We start from the raw sequence: 15922 nt of genomic DNA, 5'->3' as shown, positions 1-15922 counted from the left end.
TGTAGGTTAACAAAAAATTTTCATTTATTAATTTTTTTTATTTTACATATTTTACATATTATAAAGCTAACAATACATGTGCAGAATGGATTATATAAAATAATACTTATATGAAACTATTATATTATATAAAACTCATTTCCTATTTTCTTACTATTAGATTATAAAACTATTTTCCAGGAATCTATTAGAGATAGCGATAAAATTTTTTCTAAATCTTTTAGGATTTATTAGGATTATCTTTAATATATGGATATATGGGATATCACTACCGGATTTGCCAGAGGAGGGGGGGGGGGGGGGTACAAGAAAATCTAATCCTCCATTTTTTAATTGTTTAATATTATATTAATATTATTTTAATATTATATTAATATTAAATTTTTTAATTTATAATTTTATTTTTGAGTACATTAATTAATGCTACAAAAGCCTATTATAAAATTATATTAAAAATTGTATATTTTATATGATCCATCCTATTATATTTAAAAAATCAATTATTCATATAAATATTACTGCAATAATAAAAATAATTTTTTTTTGTTTTGTTTTAATACATTAAGATCCACTTGAGCTTTCATACCATTTCGATTTTTTCAAATCAATTCCTTTCAACTTATTTCTATAATTATTTAGAAGCTTATTAAAGTTTGTATCATCTGCGTCAAATTTCTTCGTTTGTTTCATCTAAAAAAAAAAAAAAATATGAAATTAGATAATGAAAAAAAAAAAATTTATAGATTAAAGTAGATTAAAATATTTATAAATTGTTTTATATAAATTTAAAAAGTTAAAATTATGAGATATGAAATATATGAGAAAGTAATATCGTACTGTTTTATTGTCTTGTTTCTTCTTTATTTTTTCTTTTTTCACAATATTTAATTGTTTGGTTGTTTTATTCAATTTCTTTTGTTTCTTTATAGCTCGCATATGCAACTCGGCTTGTGTCTTTAGTTTGAATTTTGATCTTAATTTATCCTGACCTAATTTGCTGGTAATACCGGTATATGGTTTTTCATCTGAATCATTTAATTTTCTGACTTTAACTCGTTTAGCTGAAATTTCTTTCTCGGTGTCCTCATTTTTTCTCTTGTTTTTATTTTCAGAACACAAAGGATTATTCTCACGACTCTTCTGAAGTCTTCTTGCCTTTGCATTTACCATGACACGATTTTCTATCGAAAATCCGATTATAGGCCTCTGTATCAATTTAGAAAACAATATTTAATTTATTAAAAAGTAAGAATAATTAACAATGATCAAAATATAGATAAAAAAATAGTCTTACTCTATTTTTGGAAAATATATTTGGATTGTTATTCAAACTTCTCAAAGCTCTAAGCGCGTCTTCATGAGTAGTAAATGTAACGAAACCATACTCTTTTGACTTTCCTTTCCCGGTCGCATCAACATTTTTTAAATCACGCATAACTCGCGCCTTAAAGATAATATTATCATTTATAGTTTTAAATGCTATTAAAAACATTTATGTTATAAATAAAATTACCTCTTTAATTATAGCTTTAGGACTACTATGATTTTTAAACAATTGTCTAAGTTTAGTATCATCAAAATTGGAAGGTAAATTGTGGACAACTAGCCGCACTCTTGAGACAAACATATTTAAGTTACGTAACATTTGTGATTTCCATTGCTCTAATTTCAGACGTTTTTCCATATCAGATACTGATACTTCCGCCGCGGCTGGACTTTTGGCCAGCACAACTAGAAATAAACAACACATTAAAATTGCCTTACATAATATGATAATATTTTGTAATTATATTATTACCTCCTTCTTTAATAAGATACAAATTTCTGGAATCTTTAATCTTTTTATCTTTTATATTTTTTTTATCTTCAACTTCTTTTCTGTGTAACGCTTTATGGGCTTCGATTATTTGATCACGTAAACGTAATTCAGTTCCGGCTGACAAACACTTTTCGGCATCCTCAATATGCTACAATAAAATATTTTTCGTACAATTATAACATTATTAACATACAAAACTATAAAAGAACTTAGAATATATATCTGAAAATTAGATTAACAATTCTTACTTGAAATTTAACAAACGCAGTGCCTCTAGAATATTCAGTCAAAGGATCGATGCATACAAGAGCATAATAGACGGGTCCAAATTGCTCCATGTATCTTTTAAGTTCATCATTCTTAACAGAAAATGGTACATTCTTTAGAAAAATTGTTTTTCCTTCACTAACATCATTAGATATCCGTTTTGGACGTTCTGCATCAGAATTTTCTTCCTCTTTACTATTGTTTTCCTCCTTAATAATAGATTTTATCTCATCATTAATGTCATCATCATCTTCATGATTATTATCATCAACATTATCGTCATTATTATCATTGTTATCGCTTTCATTTTTATTAGTATCTTCTATTTCATGTATTTCTATTTCCTCTTCATCAAATTCGTTTTCCTCTCTTATACTTCCATCAACTTTTCTAAAATTAAATTATAGAAAAATATTAAGAGATATTAATTACTTAGAAAAAAAATTAGAGCTTAAAAACATATAGTAGAAAATATTTTATAAATTATAATTTAAATTTTTAAATACCTGTCTGATTCAGAATCCGAATCAATAACTTCATTTGTACTGTCATGAACTTTCATTTCCGAAGTGTCATTTACTTCATCTTTATCAATAGGTTCAGTCTTGATTTCAGATTTCACATTTTTGAGAGAATCTTTAGAATATTTCGTTTTAGGAATAGCCCAATCGACTATCATAGCTCTTTTTAAAAGAGGTTGCATATTTGCATAATGTATAGCCTTTGCAGCACTTTGTACAATATTAAATTGCAAGAATGCAACTCCAGTCGATTTGCCATTGGGCCCAGTTAAAATTTTTATTTCCTCTATTTCACCATATTGGGAAAAATGTTTCTTCAAATGATCTTCTGTAACCTATAAAGAGATTGTTGAACATTAAACATAATAGAAAGTATTAAAAAAAAAAACATCTTTCACAATAGATAATAAATACCTGAAAAGCTAAATTCCTTATTACAATCCTAGCTCGTTTTTTCTGTTTCTTCATTTTTTGAAATTTTCTCCTCTTTTGTTTTTTCAAAATACCTTTCTCTTTTGTAATCTTTTTTTGTGTACTATCATCATTACTTTCTTCCTGAGCATCTTGAGAAAGTTGTGTTTCATTTTTGTTAATTTCTTGATCTTTAGCAAAATCTTTCTCAAGTTTCTCACAAAACTTGGATTTTGATATAGCCCAATCGCATTTTATCTTTCTTCCTAGAATAAATAATATATGTTATATACAATACAGATACAGAGTATCTCAAACTTGCGAACTCTTTTTTATCCTATATATCAAAATCATATTTTTTAAAGCAATCAAAATCCAGTATTATAAATATTATATACCAAGAAACTCTTTTTGGCTGGTATTAAATATTGCCTTTGAAGCATCTGCCACATGTTTAAAGTGAACAAAACCACATCCAACTAGATTTCCATCTGAATGCTTTAGAAGATTTATTTCTCTGATTTCACCAAATGGCTCATAAAATTTTCTTATATCTTCCTCTGTTGCCTAAGAAAATATAATTGTTATATAATCAAGTAATTGCATAGACATATAAAAGAATGAAATTAAAAAGTATAGAACACATAGAACACTATTCTTTCTATTATAATAAAAATAAACAGATAAAAATAAGCAGAAAGTTTTTTTATTTTATATTAAGTAATTCTACTTTCTCAAATTTGGATATAATTAGATGCATACCTTAAAAGGTAAATTCCGCACTATTATTCGGGAATTCTGACCATTGGCATCTGCAGGATCAATCACATTTCCTTCAGACTTTTTATTGGTTCTTTTCAATTTTGCCTTTCTTCGGTACATCCAAGATAATTTTTTCCCTTTATCATTTCGTCGTTCTAAATAATACAAATTACATAAATTAAATTAAATTATCAACGTTTTCGAAGCGTTTATTAAAAATCTTTACCGTGAAATGGTTTGCCCATTTTTGACTTGAGTCGTCAATTACGTATATTGAATAAAATATATTCTACAATTGAGAATAAAATAATACCAAACTCAATTGCAAAATGCGAATCGTCAATTTTATAGGGATTGATTTACAATTCACAAATCTCACGAATAATATTTTTTTCTTTTAAATAATTATCTCGCACCTTTGCACATGATGTTTACGGTCGACATTAGAGGTTAGGATCACCACGCGCTCACAATCTTCATTCTGCTAATCTCGAATATAATCGATCGGCTGATCGATCCTCAATAAGCATCGAATATTATTGAGATCGATCATACTGTTCAGATACTCTCGCGTGCAATTCAACGACAAGCAAAATCGACAACAATCATCGTTTTTGATATTCGATATATTTTAATACGTTTTAGAAAGGACAAAAGTCGGAAAAGAAAAATATGTATGTGGATCCCTAGAAATTAGAGATACAATAAGATATAATAAGAATAAGGGAATAAAAAATTAAATAAAGAATTAGAGAAATAGAAAATTATTTTCGAATGAAAGACATCTCGCTATTCCTTGATTGTATTAAAGCATGATTTCTCATATGTCAAAAAATTAAATTTTCTAACCCTAATTTTCTACATTTATTCTTCAAAATTCTTTGTTCCTTGCTCCTTTTATTCTAGATTCTTAGGACTCTTTTGAGCTGATTCGAAAAAACCGCGGCGCCCGTGGCGCCGTCGACGGCGATTCGGCGCATCGCGCATGCGCGCGCGCGGGACGACGCGGTACGGCGCGACGCGGCGCGACACAGCGCGCCAACGGAATCGATACCGCGCGCTTCGATAGTACCGAAGTATGGCCGAATGCGGACTCTCATGTCCGCTAAAGACAAAATAACGAGGAACGGCAACAGCAGCGAACGCGACATCAGTGCAGCAACGTCAGCCGCGGCATTATTATGCCCGAGTCGAAGGTGTTGTATTGTCTGCTCTTGTCGACGCTATTCGACGCGACATCGCAAATCCGGCCGTCGCTGCACGGCCACAACAATGGTGAGTTTCTCCGTCTCTGTCTCTCTCCTTCTCTCTCTCGCGCGCTCGCTCGTGCTCTCTGTCTCTCTTCCCCGCATGACTTTCGATACGACCGAAGCGCGATCCGCATCATTCCGTATCTAACAATAACAATCGGACGTGTCGCACGCGCGAATATGCGCGAAATCCCGCGTCGCAGAGACGCGATAAGGCCCACTGCCCCGCTATCGTTGCTGCTATTGTCACCATTAGTCTGGTTTAAAAGCCTTTACGATCTCGCGCGATATTTACCGCGAGGATGAAGGTCACGTCGTGCCGCGAGCTTTGCGCGCCAAGCGTTCGTCAACTTGTCACGCGATCCGCGAGTCCGGCGAAACGCGTCTCTCTCTCTGTCTCTCTCCTTTTTTTTCTCTCCGCGATTTCCGTCTCAAGTATTTCTTTGAGAAAATCGTCACGATAACCGCGATAACATAGGAATGATATAACCTCAGCGCGGCTTGTCACGACTGACGTGTTTACGTCGTTTACGTCGCGTGCGATGTATATCCACGTTCTAAGTTCTGTCATAGGGATTGAATAACATTTGTCGCGATGCCAGATTAATTTTAAACGAAGAGGAATACGTGCTGTATTAATATACAATATATAATGACTATTTATTTTGCGATTTACGCGTGCGTTTCTCAGAATATCTAGTTTTTATAAAACCAGATTTTTTGTTTAACTCCGATTGAATTTTATTATCGAAAATTTATTTATTATTTATGATTATTGTGTATTTTGTTTATTTTTATTATATATCTTACGAGCGCGCCTTATATATTTTTAATTATATTTTCTCTCGATCAAAATTACATATACAGAATTTATTTCTATATATCTAGAAATTTAAAGTTCGAATGTTTTTATATTTATATATTTCAATTATATTTATATATTTTTTTAATTTAAAACTATATTTATATGTATTTTTGATATAATGGTATATATTTAAATTATATAACTTTGACATTTTGATATTTTAGCCTTTGTTCAGGATGACAACGACGTTCAATATCTTTTGGATAATATGCCAATATCTATGCATAAGGTTAGTAAATAAATTTATGTTGTATGCAGTGCATTATGCTATTATGTGTTAACTGAAATATTTGAAAGAAAAATACTTAATAAAGGGTACATGATTATATTATATTTTATCTATTAAAAAATAATGAATAATTAATTTGTAAATTCAGCATTGATTAAATAATAAATCTTTATTTGAAATAGCAAGAATGTTACTATTGAAATTTTCTTTTATTTGTAGGACTTTGCTAATACAGTACATGGAGCTGGGTAAGCATAATATTATTAAAATAATACTGAAAGAAAAGGTAATTCATTTTAATGTTTTTCCCTGATATTTATATTAATTACTATAATTAATAATTAATAATTTATATTAATTTATATTAATATATATTAATTATTAATTAATAGTAAGAAACGTACTTATAAACTTCTACATATTTTGTCATGGAAGTAAATACAAGTGTTTTGCCTATATTTAGCTATACATTTTATTTGCGACCATCAAAGTTATCTTATTATTGCACTTTTACTTGATTTATGGTTTATAGGATTTACTGAGCTTTGGATGATTTGCAGAACAATTTGCTAACTGGAGATAAGATAATTTCAAGTTTTTTTATGTTTCATATTCTAAACAAAGGAATGAAAAAACTAGAGAATATGCATACATATTTTGGCACTTGATATATAGATGGATTTTTTTCAAGATATTATATAAATTTAAAAAGTTAAAAAATTATAATTATTGTATAAAATTCTTTGTTTTTGCCATTTTTTATTGTTAATTAAGAGATGTATATATTAAAGCAAATATGCATTTATCTATACAAACTAAAATTAAAAATATTTTTTATATCTCCTATTTTCAATCTTCATTTTAAAAAGTATCATGTTCGGAATATAACGAGATTATTTATTAAACAGTACTATCATATTTTTAAGGGATGCTGTATTGGATGAAGATAAAATGGAAGATTCACTCTCTCATATTTCTTTTGAGCCAAATATCTTGGATTTCAAAGAAAGGTGAGTATCATTTAGTATATCATCTCAATTCAATGATTGTGAAAGTCAAGTGACAACAATGTAATCTTTTCTCTCTTAGACAACTTGGTATTCCTCACCAAGAAACTGTGATTATGTTTAACAAAGATCACAATAAAACTATACATCTTTCATCGATATCAGGAAATACACGTCATTTCCATTCATCATTTTTTCAAAATAAAGTAAGTTATCAAATGATGGCATGATGATATTTGAATTTCAGAGCAAGAAATAGATAAAATAGGCTCACATAAATATATTTAATGCTTGTAATGTTTTATAAAACTGTTTATAAAACTTGTACTAATTGATTATAAGCTTCAACTATTTAATTTATTTTTATCTATTTTTTAACTATTTTAAAAGAAGGTTGTGAATATTTAACTGTTTAGTATTAACATCTTTTTTCCTTATGCCAGGTAATTCCACCACTAGGGAACACTACATTTAATGTTGTGTTTCTTGGTCGAGACGAAGGTGACATTGATACACACCTTTTTATACATACTTCAGATGGGACACTTAAGTATCAGGTAATAAAGAGTGGTGGTTTAGTCATAATATTAATATTAACAAATATATATATTACAATATATATTTTATATATATATATATATATATATATATATATTTATGATAAAATTTATTTTAATCTATAGGTCAAAGGAATAAGTGTCAGTAGTCCTTATAGACTCAGACCTGTAGTTGATGTCAAGTTACCATTAAATGCATCTTTTACACCTCTTATATATATGCACAATCCACATCCAGAAGCTTTACAAGTATGTAAATATTGATTACATGGATATAATACTGTCTGTAGAATCTTATATATATTAGATCGAAACATGTGAATCTTATCATTTTGATCTATTTTATGACATAAAATTATCTCTTTCTCAAATATACTACTATTTCAATCTACTTTGTGTATATATATCGAATTATACATATATAAGTACATCCTAGTCATGTTGTATAATATCTAATTATTCCCTATTTGTACAAAGGTGGTGGAAGTATATAGCAGTGGTGGAGAGTTTCAATTAGAACTACCATCAGGCGAGCCGGAAGGTACTCGTGAATTATGGGAAATTTTACCGTATCAAACAAAGCCTATCATTCGACTAACTTTTAATGCTTATGCAGAAAAGAATCATACAGCATACATTAGGTAGATATATTAAATAGTAGACTGTATATTTATAAGACATTAATAGACATTGTAAGTTTATAAATATACGTGCGTTAATCTTTGCAATTGGAACTTGTTCTAGATTTAAAGTGAATAATACTGCTGAGGTCCTTGTGGTAGCAGTTGAAGTAGAAGTCAAAAGTGGAGCTGGTCTTCATTGGGGTGGGAGTTCTGGAATAATTAATTTAGGTATGGGTGGCTCATTGCAGCCACCCATTCGCCACCCTATTGCTTTAAAAAATTCCGCGAAAAAAGCAATTAAAGTTGTGGTAAGCTGTGTGTCTAATAATTGAGATCTTTTCTAATGGAATTTAGAAAAGAAAATCAATAATTAATATATATGATATGATATATATGACATTAAACATATGACATTAAACATAATGCTTTTCTCATAGAATATTATAAATACACCAGTATCGAAAGCATTAAAATTGCATTTTGAGCCAGCAATAATTCCGGGGGAGACAGATATACCAATCGCTATCGGAATGCTAGTTTACGATTGTAAGATGCAATATTGTCTATTGTAGAAAAATATTCTATCGTCAGTATTTAAAATAATTTTATATTTTCTTACAGGGAAAACCGGTTTGGACTTGCAACATTTTAAAGGCAAATTAATAATAAAAGCAATAGGTCCAGGTGGTTCTAGTCAAAAATTAGCAATTCCCTGGGTAGCTCAGGTGCTACAGGGTGGATTAGAAGTAAACACATCGATTACTCATTACTGTTCTCCGCAATCCAATCAAGCCCGGAACTTTAGCGTGGTGAATAAATTTAAATTACCATTAGCTATTACGAATGTCACGATGTGTTCGAACGCGAAATCACTTTTTACGGTAAGAACTGTTATCTTTTTGTTTTAATGTATCTTTTTTCTTTTTTACTTTTTACTTAGTTTGTCTTCCGAAATGAAAAAAACTTATGTATATGATTCTTTCAGATAAAAAATTTTACTCCTAGAGTAATAAAACCTGAACAAAAGATCAATATATTTTCTTTACAACTTGCCAAAGAAAGGAAGGGTGATAATGTGAAAATGGAGTCATCGATATTGATACATTCAAACGTGTCGGTGACCGAAGTTCCAGTGTTGAGTTATGATGGCAAATTAAAAAAAGTTATGCCAGGCGAAAAGGAAGACGATATGGGAACAATGAATTTCGGTACTGTAGGAAGCGGTACTGAGAACGAAGCAATTTTTGCGCTGGAAAATCAAAATCCCGTCAATGTGGAGTTACACAGCTGGGGTGTAAACATGCCTGGTGCAGTATTAGAATTGATGGGATGTCAAAACGGTCCTGCGGATTTATTGGATAAGGAATTTCGAAATATAACTGTATGCAGCCATTCTGGAAACGTAAGACTTACACGATAAGTTCGCATTTTCTTCGTTGCACATATAGTATAAATATAATAATAATATAATATAATAACTAAATATTAATTTTTATTTTAGCAATATATAAAACCGGAGTTTTTGGCAATATTTAAAATTAAAGTGAAAACTCCTATGGTCGAGGAGGATACGATTGTTGGCGATGTTTTCGTACGAACGACCTACGAGCGGTTTACTTTACCAGTGTATATGCGGGTTGCGCACGGCAAGATTTCCTTGAAGAAGCTTATTTTTACTGATTGCTTCCCTGTGAGTTGTAAATCCGTTCTCTTCGGAATCAATACTCCAATAAGATAACCTGTAACCTAATGTTTGAATGTCGAATAGGGATCGATTTGTGTGCAACAAGTGAAGGTGCATTCCTCATTCTCAAGACCGATGGAAGTAATGCATATTGCACCTATAAATAAAGACGATAGGATAAAGTATATTCCATTGGAGGAGGCTACAATGCCAGTCATATCCAAAGGCGAGAATAACATCGGCTCGATACAAATTGATCCTTCGATGATTTGCAAGCAGCAGTGTTATTTAGGTTTATCAATGGATACCAACAGTAAGCGACACATCACTCATTTACTTTACTTCCTGTAAATTCGAAAATTACCATCACGTACTCATTTTTACGATTTCATTGTATAATTATTAGTTATATATATTGATTTAGTTGTTTCGTAGTTATATTTTGTTTTGCAGCGGGAAATCAGTGGTTGAACACCATGAGCCTTCCATCGCACACTCGCGACTCCGATTTGAACTTGCTAAATACACGATACGTGCGTTTTATCAATTCCACTGCGGATGGCTCGTGGGAGAATGTCACAATGCGCTTAGACACGACTGAAGTGCGCAGTCACAGATTTTACGTGAACATTAAACCGTACTGGCCGAGCTTGTTGGCTGGCTCCAGTAATATAAAGAACAAGAGTGTCCTAATGTTCCCGTTAACTCAGGTCGGAAACACATCGTACAGAGCGATCAAGCTACACAATCCGAGTGCGAGTCCGCTGATAGTTCAGCTGGTTATGGGCTGGAGCTATCCTCAAGGAGCGCGTCTTTACCACTCTTTGCCAATGAAGTATGTAGCTGATTATCATCTCACTAATAATGATCTTTTGTAAATTCTATTTTGACTAAAAATTAATGAAAAATATTTAATATGCACAGATTTAAACCCGTATGTGCGGAGTGTTTGTCCACGGTTCCGGAAGAGTTCAAGCTAGAAGAAAGAACGGATGAGCGCCAATTGTTTGAGAAACAGTGGGGTGTAACGATAGCGCCTCAAACGCTTCCTTTATATTTAAACCCTTTGGAAACAAGGACAATTCGCGTGGCATATACACCCTTCTCCACTTCGGCGTCGTCTGGTTTTTTATATATTAGGTAAGTTAACTACAAGATAAAAAATGAGATGAATATATTAATGATAAGAGTATACAATTTTATGTATTAATATTTTACTTTCCAGAAATAATATGACTATTTTAGAAGTTGTACGTATGAGTGGTCGAGGCGCGAGCGCACAATTTAGATTCGGCCACCGCAAGCCGGGATCGTCTACGCCTCTGTTGTTTGAACTGACGGACAAATATCTTAAAGATTGCGAACGTATGTACGTTTCCTCATCTTCGTCATATGATCTCGGAAAAAAAATTTACCTTCTTCACATGCTTAATTTATTGTCCCGTTATTATACCCATGCTTCTTTTGCATCGTACATGTTTCCTAGCAATTTCAGTTATTATAATCGAAATGAAATTTCTTATAACGCTTTCATTTCTCAGGAGATCGCAGCAAGCCTGTCACGACTATCACCGTAAAGCGATCTTTTACGGCTAGGAATACAGGAGAGCTGCCTATCGAAATTTACGGTTTCTATATCAACGACTGGCATTGCGAAGGCTATGGTTTTAAGGTGCTCGATTGCACGCCTTTCAAATTAAGTCCGAATGCTACTAAAAGGATTGAGATAGCGTTCACCCCGGACTTTACGTTGTCGCGCGTGGAACGGAAACTGTTGGTGATGACGAGCATGGGACCGGATACTGGCAAGAACGTCGAGAACGGCGTAGTGATACTTAATCTAGTGGCGACTTTACCGACGCACTCGTTAAATTTGTGCGCGTCGGTGCTCGCCAGGCCGCCATGGGAAAGCGCGGTGCAAAAGGCCGCTCTCATTCTCTCGTCGATACTGATGTTGTGTGTCGCTGTAGTCTCATTCCTCGAGGCGGATCGAATATTACGGGAAGGTTTGTCCAATTATTCAAAAGAGAACCCAGTGCAACCGCCTCTGGATCTAAGATTGCTATCGCATATTTCGACACAAGGAGGTAACAATAGTAGCAACGGTTGTACTGTTAATAAAAACGAAAAATCTGCAACAAACGACGAGAAAAGCAAGATGAAGAAAGATGAGACGTTCCCAGACTGGTCATTAATGAATGTAAAAAAATGTAAGGACAAAGATGTGCAGAAAGGATTGAAAATCCCGGACTGGTCTGTCGAGGAAGAACGTAGATTCAAGTTGGACACCGAGTCTAAGGATTTGCTATCCTTCAAGCGATGCGAGGAGTCGTCTAATATAGATAACATTAATGTCGTGAGTACAACAAATACATGCGGATCGAAGAAAAAGAGTAATAAGAAACAAAACAATATTCAAGAAGCTCAATCGGACAATTGCGTGGCAAACGATACACTCGTGGACACTCAGTTAATTCCAGAGAAAAAGTACGCTGTTACGAATGTAGTTACAAAATCGAGTCCGACAATGAACAGAAAAGGAAAAACGCAATCGAATGTTAAGGAAGAGCCAAAGTTGAACGATCACGATGTTCCAATGGACACGGCAATAATGAATAATAATCGGGCTAACAAATCGGACAACAAGCGCAATAAGCAGACAAATAATAATGGAAACAACAATAATAATCACAACAATCAGATTTCATTGAAAAAACTTGAACCAGCGAGCACTCAAAAGACCAATCATCTTTCGGAAGAAGAGACCTCGTCTACGACAACAGAGAGTTCGACTCACGATGAAACGACATTGTGTAAAGTAAGTTCCAGTTATATTAATTTATTTAAAAAATGTAAATAATTTCAGTTTACAATTATACTTTACTTTTCAAAAATCTTATATCAATATACTAAGATAATTTATTGCCTGGAAATTGACAAACATTAAAAAATTTACAAGAAAATTATTAGATACTAAAATCGTAATCGAATTCTTGTTATGAAAATATCGGTTTGTTAATTTGTTATAAATACAGATTGTTGTCTCGAGACATTTATAAAAAGAATTTTCTTTCATAACTTACTCCAAGGGTTTTGATCAACCATGTGGGAAGCAAGAGAAGCTACAAAGAAAACCGATATCTAAGAAAAGCAAATCTCAGTCTATTCCCCCTGTGCCATGCATAGATTATAAGGATAATTATGAAGGCGACTGTGATGATGATGAATATGATAAGGAGAAACAGAATAATCCAAATAGATGGAAAACAAATACTACTAGATCCAGTACGAAGCACCATCATGTTCATACTTCACGTACCGTCGAATCATCCTTTAAGTTATCACGTCAAAATAAAAATCCACCACGGAAGGAGAAGACGGTGCAGAAACGTCGTATGGCTGACAAAATGCACGTTAAATGTACGTTATTCATATATGATATATCATTACATTATAATTAAATACATGAAGAGAGAAAAAGAAAATTATAATTATTTTTAATTCTTAAATTTTTGGATTTTAAATCGATAATCGTATATAAACAATTACTTGAAATTTATTAATCCATTAAATTTATAAATCGTGGAAAATCTTTTTCTTTGTTCTTTAATTTATAAATTTCATTTGATTTTATATAATTTAGTGATGTTTGTTAGTAAAGTTTACTAATTGTTATTTGTTGTCATTATATAGCTCCTCCTGTAATTGGAAATATAAGTCAAAAAGAAGATGTAACGCGCATCATAGGAACAATTCCCACTCCATTACCACCTCCGCCCTCTCGTTGGGGCGAAAACAGGGCTAAGTTCAGTGATGTAGTAGCGCGAAGTCAAGAGATCGTCACACCATTTTCTAATTTAAGTCATATAAATCACAAGAGTCAAACGAGCACGTCAAATTTGTCCACAGTATTCAATACTGATAAAGACGTTCAATATGCTAAACCATCGGTGCAAGAGTCACTGCAAGAGTCTCTGCAAACACCAAAGAAATATAATTTGATGTCAAATCCAGCCTCCCTCTGTAATACAATTACAAACAAAAATAAATCACTCGACCCAGAGCCCTTAATTTTGCAGTCTGATTCGCAACATTCAAACAGTTATTTCATCAACACTTTTACAGAACACCCTGTAAGTTGCAGTTTGAATTAACTCCATCTTTGAATACTGTTTAAAAATTTCAATCAAATTTTTTAATTATCAACTGTCAGCAGTTTGAATGCGAGCTGGTGCCGTATGACGATCTTCCAGAAACTGATGAGCCTTTGGTAGAGTTGGAGACTCCCGATGAAGATACGCGGTGCCAATTGTGGGAAGATACTAGTCCTATGATAAATTTATTGTCTGACAGTACGAACGGATTTCAATTGGAGTCGCCAAAAACCCCGGAGAAACCAGTTTTATCTGATTTAAAAGGTAATATCAATTTAGAATTTATTTAGAAAAAATATCAAAACTTATTCTGAATTATTTAGATTTAAATGTGGGATAAACGGAATTTACTAATATTTAAAAGATTAAGAAACTTTTAATACAACAAATTTTAAAATGTGCTTTACAGATAATTGGACAGTTGATACGAATTGGGAACCGTTATATACTAGAGCAGCAGTCGGAGAGGAACGTAGCGGTGTGTGGGGAATTAATACGGGAGGTGTGTGGGCTGCGGCACCCTGGGGTGCAGCTGCACCTCCCATAGCATCGCAAACATTACAGTCTGAGACGGACATGCAAGTACGTAGCCAATGAATATATATGTATAAAACACACACACACACACACACACACACACACACACACACACACACACACACACACAAAGGAAATCTAATTTATGTAGAACCGATAATAAATTTTCGATGATTATTTTAGGAGAGATCGGGATTTGATCCATTCCGTTCACTCAGCACAATATGGACACCATCGTCGACGGAATCGTGGAGGACAAAGCGCGAGGATTAATGATTTGGATTTTTGAAGGTTTTATCTTGTGATACCGTATATTTATTTTACGATTTTTTGGTGAAAATCGAAAGGAAATTACGACGGTCTTAATGGCAATGAGGTAATTGCTGCAACCACAATAATGAATTCGGAGCTACGAAAATTGTTGTTTTGTTGCTATTACGCTGAGCGTACTTTGTGATATAATTGTTACTATTATGTTGTACGATAGTAACGCAGGTGAAGTCTCTCAGACGAATTATTTTCGTACAGTTTCTTAAACCAAAATCTAGATATTACATTTTCTTATTTTGTATTTTGTTATTTAAAGCAACCGATAAGATACTTTAAATTACTTGCGATGCAGGATAATCGAATATTTTCTTTTATTTTTAGTTTTGTTTTTGGTTTGCTTTTGATTTGTTTTGGTTTGGTTTGTTACAAAGAGTGAACATGAGTGATCGCGATTAACAATAAAATGGAAATAGTACATATGGAATTACAAAATCAATATAAACAGGTGGAAAAGAAAATACAATTTCATATTATAATCACAGCACGTATTAATTTAAAGGAATAATTGTATCATGGAAATTTATAATTTGCTCCTTGACACATAATATACCTTTTCTCTTCTCTTACGATATTATCCGTGTATATATATGCAGGGAGGAAAAAATGAAAGAAAGAACTATCGCAATATTCGAGAGTCCCGATCTTGATATTATGAGTGATAATTAAGTTATTTGAGATGAGTGAGAACTGTGATTTTTTATAGTCTTGACTTGTAGAGATATCTTCAAAGAAATTTTCAAGAGACAAGTTTACAAGATTACGCCGTATACACAAAGTATGAAGCGAAAGAAATATGTACCTATTCTTCAAGACTGGTAATCGTTGTGTTTTAATAAAGAAGTCATAAAAATGCATAACAATGTATTTTGTATTCGGGGAAAGTATGAATTTTTCTTCAGAGATTAT

General features: G+C 32.3%; 2 protein-coding genes across 4 annotated transcripts; one reads left to right on the top strand and one right to left on the bottom strand.

Annotated features, from left to right (window-relative positions):
• Positions 1-6: 6 nt before the first annotated feature.
• LOC105434088 (RNA-binding protein 28) lies at positions 7-4239 on the bottom strand. Of its 2 annotated transcripts, none has more exons than XM_089083059.1 (11): positions 4197-4239; positions 3781-3935; positions 3417-3585; positions 3022-3284; positions 2593-2942; positions 2068-2476; positions 1799-1967; positions 1514-1731; positions 1295-1444; positions 838-1206; positions 7-690 (listed from the first exon to the last, which is right to left on the bottom strand). In XM_089083059.1, the coding sequence occupies exons 1-11, from the start codon at positions 4222-4224 to the stop codon at positions 562-564; spliced, it is 2409 nt and encodes an 802-aa protein (XP_088939185.1). In that variant the 5' UTR covers positions 4225-4239; the 3' UTR covers positions 7-561. The 2 variants fall into 2 exon arrangements, with proteins under 2 accessions (XP_088939185.1, XP_088939186.1); XM_089083060.1 differs by lacking the exon at positions 4197-4239 and adding an exon at positions 4007-4173.
• Positions 4240-4818: 579 nt separating this feature from the next.
• Tmem131 (Transmembrane protein 131) lies at positions 4819-15876 on the top strand. 2 transcript variants are annotated; one of them, XM_089083052.1, is made up of 23 exons: positions 4819-5055; positions 6060-6124; positions 6344-6372; positions 7051-7134; positions 7214-7337; positions 7575-7688; positions 7815-7937; positions 8166-8329; positions 8433-8619; positions 8749-8857; positions 8933-9192; positions 9297-9713; positions 9813-10001; positions 10080-10308; positions 10449-10830; positions 10920-11135; positions 11221-11360; positions 11537-12813; positions 13085-13415; positions 13689-14128; positions 14212-14413; positions 14559-14731; positions 14870-15876. In XM_089083052.1, the coding sequence occupies exons 1-23, from the start codon at positions 4962-4964 to the stop codon at positions 14957-14959; spliced, it is 5439 nt and encodes a 1812-aa protein (XP_088939178.1). In that variant the 5' UTR covers positions 4819-4961; the 3' UTR covers positions 14960-15876. The 2 variants fall into 2 exon arrangements, with proteins under 2 accessions (XP_088939178.1, XP_088939177.1); XM_089083051.1 differs by having other exon boundaries at positions 14209-14413.
• The last annotated feature ends 46 nt before the right edge of the window (positions 15877-15922 follow it).

Source organism: Pogonomyrmex barbatus, unplaced genomic scaffold (assembly GCF_055798465.1).
Source record: "Pogonomyrmex barbatus isolate J1 unplaced genomic scaffold, ASM5579846v1 scaffold7, whole genome shotgun sequence".
NCBI lineage: Eukaryota > Metazoa > Arthropoda > Insecta > Hymenoptera > Formicidae > Pogonomyrmex > Pogonomyrmex barbatus.
This window is presented reverse-complemented; position numbering and strand designations above follow the sequence as displayed.